The sequence below is a fragment of the Colius striatus genome, chromosome 22, assembly GCF_028858725.1.
Source record: "Colius striatus isolate bColStr4 chromosome 22, bColStr4.1.hap1, whole genome shotgun sequence".
Taxonomy (NCBI): domain Eukaryota; kingdom Metazoa; phylum Chordata; class Aves; order Coliiformes; family Coliidae; genus Colius; species Colius striatus.
Genome location: NC_084780.1, coordinates 7,352,233 through 7,362,188, shown reverse-complemented (window position 1 = coordinate 7,362,188; position 9,956 = coordinate 7,352,233). Strand labels below are relative to the sequence as shown.

General features: G+C 59.5%; 1 protein-coding gene across 1 annotated transcript; it reads right to left on the bottom strand.

The window, feature by feature from the left end:
• Positions 1–1,632: 1,632 nt before the first annotated feature.
• Positions 1,633–5,237, bottom strand: MYOG (myogenin). The gene is made up of 3 exons (XM_010198262.2): positions 4,755–5,237; positions 2,460–2,541; positions 1,633–1,754 (listed from the first exon to the last, which is right to left on the bottom strand). Exons 1-3 carry the CDS (start codon positions 5,235–5,237, stop codon positions 1,633–1,635), a joined length of 687 nt encoding a protein of 228 aa, XP_010196564.2.
• Positions 5,238–9,956: the final 4,719 nt, after the last annotated feature.

Below are 9,956 nucleotides of genomic sequence, written 5' to 3'. Positions count from 1 at the left end.
ATTTATTGATGGCTGGAATGACCTTATACTTATCATGTGCTGTCTGGAAGTGCAATACCTGAGAGGCTCAGCAGCCACCATGTCTTTTTTGGTGTATTATTTGCCTAATACAGTATTAACTATTTTTTTAATTTGAGGAGTCAGTGAGCCCTTGCTCTCGGTGCCCCGTTGTCATTGCTGGTGCTGCATGGACTCCACACCCTGCATCAGGTCAGGAAGGGATGTATGTGTGTTCCAATAAACAGGATTTTAAACACAGTGCTGGCCTGAGCCTTCTTTCTAGAGCCCAAATTAAAAGGAGAATTAATCTTTAGCTCCCCCCCGCAAGAATTCTGGGGGTAGAGGATGAGCCCCAGCTGCAGACAAGCACAGAATGAATGGTGGGGGTTGGAAGGGACCTTTAGAGCTCATCCAGCCCAACCCCCTGCAGAAGCAGCTCCCACCTAGATCAGGTCACACAGGGACGTGTCCAGGTGGGTTTATGATAAACCAGGATCGACTGGTCTTTGCAGGGCTGATGGGAGTGTGGGACATGCAGTTCCTGCTGCTGAGTGAAAGTCCAGCTGGATTTTCTAATGCAGAGAAATCCCCAACCTGGGAATTGAGTCACAGAACAGTGGGAGTTGGAGGGAACCTCCAGAGATCATCCAGGGAGAACAGTACTGAGACACACAGCAGTGAGGGGAGCACAGCAGTGAGGGGAGCACAGCAGTGAGGGGAGCACAGCAGTGAGGGGAACAGAGCAGTGAGGGGAGCACAGCAGTGAGGGGAGCACAGCAGTGAGGGGAGCACAGCAGTGAGGGGAACACAGAGGTGAGGGGAACACAGAGGTGAGGGGAGCACAGCAGTGAGGGGAACAGAGCAGTGAGGGGAGCACAGCGGTGAGGGGAGCACAGCGGTGAGGGGAACAGAGCAGTGAGGGGAGCAGAGCAGTGAGGGGAGCACAGCAGTGAGGGGAACAGAGCAGTGAGGGGAGCACAGCAGTGAGGGGAGCACAGCGGTGAGGGGAGCCCTGAGCAGCTCAGACAAGGAAAAAATGCCTTTATTAAAAAAAACAAATCAAAATCCAAATAAATTAACAAAAATAATAATTAACCCCCCAAGCAGGCAGCAGCCAGGGGCAGCTCCCCAGGGGCAGCTCCCCACAGCAGCTCCCCACAGCAGCTCCCCAGGGGCAGCTCCCCACAGCAGCTCCCCACAGCAGCTCCCCAGGGGCAGCTCCCCACAGCAGCTCCCCAGGGGCGCGGGGGAAGAGGCGGGTCGGTGCCCACAGGACAGACACCAGCCCCAGGGAGACGTTGGTCAAAGAGCATCTGAGGAGTAACAAACATCAGCAAGAGAACCCAACACACACATTGGCCCCCAAAAACCAGTGGCCCCTGGCTGGGGAGCACAGCAGAGCCCAGGGCCGGGCGGGCCGTGGGGCTGGCGCCAGCCGGGGCCGCGGCGCTGCCAAATCCCTTTTGGGCCGGGCAGGAGCGTTTCTCCGGGAGTGGGAAAGGAGGTGAATGGTTTCAGTGGTTCAGTCCACGATGCCAGAGGGCTACATGCAATTCCCAGTGGTTGGAGCCCTCTGGCAGCTGCTTCCCACCCCGTGCCCAGCTCCAAGAGCCGCCGGGGTTTTGCGCCAGCTCAGTTTTGAACCTGCTCGTCCTGGAACGTCGCGGCCACGTCCTGCACGGCGATGCTCTCCACGATGGAGGAGAGAGAGTGCAGGTTCTGCTCCTCTGCCACGTCCTCAGCCAGGAGCTGATCTGTGGAGAGCAAGAGGCTGATGGCCCTTGCTGGGGATGGGGATCCTGTGCTGGGGGTGTCCCCTCATCCCACACACAGCCCACTCCGGTGAGGCAGCTTCCAGCTCTCACCCTGGGCACGGATCAGCCCCTCCCCTGGGGGCAGAGGGCAGCAGGGAACAAACCTTTGGGGGCAGTTTTTAGGTTTTATTCCCCTTTGGAAAATGAGATTTAAATTTCAAGTGGGAAAAAAACCCAGGTGGATTGTTGGGGGGTGGGTGGAATAGTGCAACAGTGGGAAAAAACCCTAAAGAGCAGAGTGGGGAGGGAAAGGAGCCCAGGGCAGCGATGCTCAGCGATGCTCAGCACCATGGTGGGCAAACCCAAGCCAAGAGACAGTGATGGATGAGCCCTTGTGGAGGACCAAGCTCTGGAGCCCCAAGTTGCTGAGTCTGGGGTCTCATCTCCAAAGAGACCACCTTGAAATCTGGCAGTGGGAGAAGCCTGAACTTGCAGAGCATCGAGTAAGGGAGGTGCTGGAGGATTTATGAGGCTGGGGGGAGCTCATGTGTGCAACAGCAGGATGGGGAGAGAAGGACAATGCTCCTTTTGTCCTGCACTCTGAGCATCTCCTCCTTGGGGGAGTGATGGTGCTTCAGGGCTGTGGTGTCCCCCACTGCTGCTCCAGGAGGCTGCAGGACATGGGTGAGGTGGGGAGGATCTTACCTGCAGGGTTGGTGCCAAACTCCAGTTGGTTGCTCCACTCAGGGCTGCAGGATGAGCTGCCAGACCCACACTCGCTGGTTCCCTGCAAGGAGCCAAGATGCCAACCATAGATCTGACCTCCTCCAGCCCAGCCAAACCCCACCAACCATCCCCAGACCACCCCGGGGGGCTCAATCAGTGCAGCACAACACCCTCCCCACAGGAGTCAGGCACCTCCCTCCCCACCTGCAGAGCAGGTATCACCAGCACCAGCTGCTCTGTTAACCATAAAGGCTAAAACCCCTCCTTTTTAGGCTCCAGCCACAGAAGTGGGGCCATCCACTCACTGCAGGTCAGAAAAGTATCTTTTTACCCAGAGGAAGGGCTAGAGGTAGATGAATGTCCTTGGATTTTGCTCAAAATCACCTAATCAGGCTCATAAAAAGTGCCATGGGGGGTGGACCCCCTCAGGCCACCCCACTGGGGGCTTCTGGGGATGACCTTTTGGCAGTTTGGTTTGTGGGTTTGGGGCTGAATGGTTGTTTTGGAGGAAAGAACTGTCAGCCTGCAAAATGGGAGCGTTACTCAGCAAAGCTCTGAGCTCACTCCTGTTGGAGGTGTGTGTCTGTATTTGGAAGCAGATGCTGCTTCAGATGAAACCCAGAATAGGATTTCTAGGAGCAGCCCAAGTGCTTGTAGCAGCCTAGAAATGGGGCAGCCTTGGGGCTGCAGGTTTGTGGCAGCACAGGCTAATTAATCAGCACTTGGATTTATTTCCCACTCAAGCAGGAAACTCTCACAGATACCATCCTCTCCCCCGCTTACATAATGGATTTTGCTCTCAGTATGTCAGCTCCTGCATACAAGTGGGAGAAGGGACTGCTCAGAGCAGCAGTGACACAGCAACTGCTCAGCACAATTTGGGACCCTTGTCTAGGGGCAGCCAACAAATCCCCCCGAATCCAACCCAAGTGGATGCTTTGGCTTCACACCAGGACGTTCTCAGAGTACACAGGCTGGAGCCAAAAACCTGTTTTAGTCTTTCATTCATCTCTAAATGTTGGGCTACACTGATACCTGCTGCTTTGGTCCTTAAATCCCTTGGTCTGAAAGGAGATGGATCTCTGTGAATCCCTCTTTTCTGTGGGTCTGTGCCATGGTTTAACCCCAGGATGCTCTTATAAAGTCCTTCCATATGTCTGTCTTTACCTGTAGAGCTATATCTAGGCCCAGATCCATATCTATACCATCTATATCTACATCATCAGTGCTTATGCCCTGTATGTACATCTACATCTGTGGCAGCTATATCATCTCTGTCCACAGCATCTATACCATCCCTTCCTATGTCATGTGTGCTTATATCTGTAGCTCATGTTGCCAAACATGAAGCTGCAGAGCAGCAGGGAGGTGCCTGCCCAGACACCCTCCCAGGAAGCAGCAGGTAGACAGAAATATCACTCCAAAAACTTGGTTAAACTGACCCATGCAGCCCCTACTACATCTGCCAGAGGAAAGGACCAGCCCTCAGCTGGGGCTGGACCATTGCTGCCCCTCGCCTTTAGGCAGGACACGTTCACCAGCCCACAACAGCAGCATCTGCCTTTACCCCCAGGACTTGGAGTCCTGCCTCCTCCCAACAGAACCCAGAGCCCCACATCTGCCTGCAATGCCTCTGCTTGGGATCACTCCATGGGGCATCACCCCCCATGGGGCATCACCCTCATACAGCAACACTCTCATACACCATCACCCCCTGAGAGGAACAACCCCATAAGGCATCAGCCCCATAGGGCAACACCCTCACAAAGCATCACCCCTGTAGGAAGGGCATCAGCCCCATGAGGCATCACCCCCAGAGAGTGCCATCTCCATTGTCACCCTCATCATCCCCACAGGGCATCACCCCCTAAAGTGGGCATCACCCCCTATGGGGCATCTTTAAGGGGCATCACCCCCTAAAGTGGGCATCACCCTCTATGGGGCATCTTTAAGGGGCATCACCCCTAAAGTGTCACCCCTATAGAGCATCATCCCTATGGGGCAACACCCTGATAGATCAGAGAGTGGTACGGGTTGGAAGGAACCTTTAGAGATCACCCAGTCCAAGCCCCATCATCATCCCTGTGTAGCATCGCCCTGACAGTGTGTCACCCCTATAAAACATCACCCCCATGGGGCATCAACCCCACAGAGCATCACCCCTCTCAAGCATCACCCCCACAGGCCATCATCCCCGCTCTCAAGCATCACCCCCACGGGCCATCATCATGCCCACGCTGCTCCCCATGGCGAGGCTGGGGCAGAGACACTCACCCCGGGCTGGGGAGCGGCGGGGTGGAAGCGCAGGTCCCGCTGCTCCCGCTCCTGCTGGTTGAGGGAGCTGAGGAGGCTCTGCAGCCGCTCGATGTACTGGATGGCGCTGCGCAGGATCTCCACCTTGGGCAGCCTCTGGTTGGGGTTCAGCAGGGTGCTGCGTTTCAGGGCCTCGAAGGCCTCGTTCACCTTCTTCAGGCGCCGCTTCTCGCGCAGCGTGGCCGCCCGCCGCCGGTCCAGCGACACCGTCTTCCTCTTGCAGACCTTGCAGGCCCAGGGCAGGCACTGGCCGGGGCAATGCTCGGGCAGGGCTGAGTCCTTGTCCTCCAAAGCCACCCTGGCCTCGGGGCACAGGCCGGCCTCGTGCCGCTCGGGGAACGCCGCCGCCGCCTCGTAACCCTGCAGACGGGACCCCAGCAAACCCTCCCCATCGTAAAACCTCTGCTCCGGGAAGAAATAAGGGTTGGTCTCGAAGAGCTCCATGGGCTGGGGAGCGCCGGGGCGACGTGCGAGCGGCGCGGGGACGGCTGCTCCTTCTCCTCACGCCAACTGTCTGGTGCCATTTAAACCCCGGCGCTGGCGTTAAATCACCCGGATAAATATAGCCAAAAAAACCCCAAAGGAAACCTGAGCCCGGCCTAAGCTGCTGCCTCACATCACAGCTTGTCCGGCTCAGCACGGGCGCTCGCCCCGCCGGGATTACGCTGCCCGGGGAGGGGGCCGGGGGAGCTGGCACGGAGGGGAGGGAGGGCAGCTCTGTCTGAGCCCGGGGGTGCCGTTGGGCTGCCAGCTTCCCCCCCCTCCCCACCGACCCTCGCAGCATTCCTGTGGCATCTGGTGCCTTCAGTTATGGCTGGAGCTGGGGGGAGCCCGTGGTGGCCTCGTGGCCAAGCTGCCCGGCCGGGGTGCCCTGGTGGCTGCCCCCTTCCCGTGCCACAGCACCCCAGACCTGTGCCCTCCCCACACCCACACGGGCTCCTGCGCCGCTCCACCCTCCCCGGGCTGCTCCCACTCGCCCCCTCATTTCCCACCTCATGCTGCAGGTGGCAAAGGCCTGATCCTGCTTCTTCCAAAGGCACGGAGAAAGGATCCAGCCCTGGGAGGGACCCCCTGGCACAGGCAGTGCCACATGGGCACCCCTCGCCGTGCAGAACCATCCCAGCGCCAGCAGCTGCCCTCGGAGCAGCCAGGACAACACCAGGCTCAGTCTTTCCTCCACCATGGCCTCCATGAGGTACCTGCCCGAGTCTCTTACACTCAGAGCAGCACTTTTGGCACAAAATCCACGTCCGTGGCTTCCCCCATGCGCCGAAGGCACCTGCCCAAGGCTGCTCTCCTGTATCAGCCTCTGGATGTGTGGGGAATCAAAGCCCCACAGCTCTCTGCCCATCCCCAGCAGACACATCACTCCCACCTGCCCAGAGGGGAAACTGAGGCGCGTGGACGCTGCAAGAGCAGCGCTTCAGCCCATCCCCAGCCCTGCCCTGCTGACTCCAACCACCCAACCTGCATCTCTCCATCTTTGCCTTTAATTCAGAAGGGATTTGGGGTTGGGTTGTTTGGGGTTTTTTTTCCACTGGGAATGTCAGAAACCATCTCCCATCTCCTCCTGTTCCTGCTCTGGGACAGATTCCAGCCCAGGGATCGGTCAGTGGAAAGAATGTCAGCCAAGGGTAGAGCCAACCCTGATGGGATTTTCCTTCCCCAGATCCCCCCTCCCCGGAGAGGCCAGGCCATGGTGCATTCCCTGCCCATGCTGCCCGGACTCTGGCTCACTTTGGGTTGATTTCTAACCTTTCTGGAGGCTGACACAACTCTCTTGTCTCTCTGCAGTGATTTCTTTGGGGCAAGGGACTTTATAATGCATCCTTCAGCTCTCCTGGAGTCTCAGCCCTGGGGATTTGCTCTCCCCTCCTATTTTAGCCTCTGTAAAAAAAATATGCAGTAAGGAAAGCAGGAGCTGCAGCCTCTAGGTTTGCCTCAGCACAGCCCCTGTCTCCCCAGGGTCAAACTCCCAAAATATCCAAGGAGGAAATAAATCAGAGTGTCAGCTTGGCCTCTGGGTGAAGGAAAAGCACTGCAAGAGCTGGGAAGAGCTCAGGATTTACCCCTGAGACTGTGCAAAGCCATTCAGAGGGGACCACCCGAGCCCAGGGGCTTCACATCAGCACATCAGGCAGCTGGACTTGTTTGTGGAGACCTTCCTTGATGGCACTTGCTGGTGGGCACGACCCTGGACCTGCAGGCAGTTCCCTGGGTGAGGGATGGCTGAAGGGCTGCCCCAGCTGGCTGCAGGAGCACGTTTGGAAGATGAGGAACACGTCAGTGACATAACAGGCTCCACGGGGCATGTGGTGGAGCCACACAAGAGCACGGCCAAGCATTTAGCACTTCATAAAGAGGGGCAGCAGCAGAGCAGGAGCCAGCACTGAGGGGCCTTTCCCCAGGCAGGGGTGAGCCAGTCCCAAAGGGCCACTGAGGCCATCGTGTCCCCACGGCTCAGAGGCAGGAGGCAGCTCATGGAGATGGGGAGGAGAAGGCAGGGGAATGACAGGGACTGGGGAAGAGGGACCCCACAACGGGGACGGCAGCCCCAGCTCCTTTTGAGGGGGGTCTCATCCAGTCTGCCCACACCAACACTGATATGGGGAGCTGGGGAAATGCTGTGGCCACGCAGCCATGACTCTGCTCCTTCATCAGAGCCTCTGTGCCAAGGCTGACCGTCCTGCTGGACACGGTGTGGGGGTCACAGCCCCACTGCACTCCTGACACAGTGTGGGGGTCACAGCCCCACTGCACTCCTGACACAGCGTGGGGGTCACAGCCCCACTGCACTCCTGGCACACACAGTGTGGGGGTCACAGCCCCACTGCACTCCTGGCACACACAGTGTGGGGGTCACAGCCCCACTGCACTCCTGACACACACAGTGTGGGGAGTCACAGCCCCACTGCACTCCTGGCACACACAGTGTGGGGGTCACAGCCCCACTGCACTCCTGGCACACACAGTGTGGGGGTCACAGCCCCACTGCACTCCTGGCACACACAGTGTGGGGGTCACAGCCCCACTGCACTCCTGGCACACACAGTGTGGGGGTCACAGCCCCACTGCACTCCTGGCACACACAGTGTGGGGGTCACAGCCCCACTGCAGGCTCTGGCACACACAGTGTGGGGGTCACAGCCCCACTGCACTCCTGGCACACACAGTGTGGGGGTCACAGCCCCACTGCACTCCTGGCACACACAGTGTGGGGGTCACAGCCCCACTGCAGGCTCTGGGCTCAGCTCCGGCTCCGGGCTAAAGCCAAGTGACGGGCGAGCGGCCATCGCCGGGGATCCCGGGGTCTGGGGAGCGTGGGGGTCCCGTCCCAGCCCACCTCGGCCTGGGCCCGGGCTCAGGCGTGGCCGGGGAGCAGAGCAGGGGGCTGGGGCGGCGGGGCCGGGAGCCGGCCGGGGATTAGGGCCGTGCTGCGGCTGTCGCGTTAGGCCGTGATGGATGGCGGCGGCTGGGGCGCGCACAAAGGCCCCGCTGTGCCGGCCCCGGGCGGGACGTGCCGCCATCCCTCTCGGGGTGACCTTCCCCCGGCCAGGGCCTCCCTGGGACGGATCCCCCCGGCACAGCACCTAAAAATACCCACCCATTGAGACAATGCCAGGCGGGCCGGCCGGTCCCTGAGGCCTCCGGGGCGGCTTCCCAGGCCGGTGGCCACGTCCATGGCACAGGGTCACAGACACACGCCCAGGGGCTGGTTTGTTTCCCCATCGTGATGGATGGGTTTGATTTGCTGAGCTTTGGGGAAGCACATCAGGGTGTTAGTGTCCAGTGTCAGGGTGATGGGCATCAGCTGGGACACAGAGAGTCCCCTTAAACACCAGGAGAAGCTCCTTTGGTGCTGAGGTGAGGGAGCCCTGGCCCAGGCTGCCCAGGGAGGGTGTGGAGGCTCCTTCTCAGGAGGTTTCCAACCCCCCGGACACGTTCCTGTGCCCCCTGAGCCAGGGGAACCTGCTGTAGCAGGGGCTGGGGCTGGGTGAGCTCTGCAGGACCTTTCCAGCCCCCACCATTCTCTAATTCTACAGCTCTGTGTGCCCAAGTAGGACTTCACCCCAAAAGCTGCCAGCCCTCAGCCATGGTGGAGGTGTGTTGGAGCTCAGAGCGTGTCCCTGCTCGCTCCACACACTGGGTGCACGTCCCTGCTCGATGCCTGGAGCTGCAGAGTCACCAGGCTGGGCAGGGGATGGTGCTGGCTGCTTCCATCAGGAAGGGCAAGAAAAAGCAGCAGGTTTTAGAGGCTGGCAAAGCAAGTGGAAGCAGCACCTCCACCCCTGGGGAGCGTGAGGCCAGGGGTGGCCACATCCTAACAAAGAGATCACCCTGCTGGCATTTCAGCACAGAAAAGGGATCTCCCCAAAATGCCACTTCCAATGGGTCCCCCTTCCCCTCCCCTTCCCCCTCGGGCACCCCACCAGCCCACACCACCCTCTGGCTTTCCAGGCTCGCCAACATCCCTTCCTGCCACGCTGACAAGTCAGAACAGATTTGGGAGCAGCTGCAGGCTGCAGGGAGATGCTTTGGCCCTGTCCCTGCTCCCAGCCAAGGAATGTGGAGCAAACCTCTGCTCCGACACCCGGGATTTCCGACGTGCCTGGGACGGCGACAGCTGCTCGGAGAGATGAGGCCACAGCACAGCCTGGCCCTTCAGCCCCAGCCCACAGCACAGCCTGGCCCTTCAGCCCCAGCCCAGCATCCCACAGCACAGCCTGGCCCTTCAGCCCCAGCCCAGCATCCCACAGCACAGCCTGGCCCTTCAGCCCCAGCCCACAGCACAGCCTGGCCCTTCAGCCCCAGCCCACAGCACAGCCTGGCCCTTCAGCCCCAGCCCAGCATCCCACAGCCCTGCACAGACACCTCTCAGCCTGCTGGAGACTCAGGGGGACTTTTTGGGGGGGGAATCTCATTAGCACTTAGAAATACTTAAAGGGTGGGTGTCAAGGATGGGGAGATGCTTTTGTCTGTGGTGGCCAGTGCCAGGACAAGGGGTGATGGGACATCAGCTGGAACAGTTCCACTGGAACAGGAGGAGAAACTCCTTTGGTGGTGAGGTGAGGGAGCCCTGGCCCAGGCTGCCCAGGGAGGGTGTGGAGGCTCCTTCAACACACCATCCTACTGGAGCCCAGTCCAGGGACCATACTGGTTGCC

What these genes read in the sequence shown, in the direction of transcription:
- MYOG (XM_010198262.2), bottom strand. Translation starts at nt 5,237, where the DNA reads ATGGAGCTCTTCGAGACCAACCCTTATTTCTTCCCGGAGCAGAGGTTT. An exon ending in CCGCCGCTCCCCAGCCCGGG is followed by an intron (nt 2,542 to 4,754) that starts GTGAGTGTCTCT and finishes GGCTCCTTGCAG; the next exon opens with GGAACCAGCGAGTGTGGGTC. An exon ending in GTTTGGCACCAACCCTGCAG is followed by an intron (nt 1,755 to 2,459) that starts GTAAGATCCTCC and finishes TGCTCTCCACAG; the next exon opens with ATCAGCTCCTGGCTGAGGAC.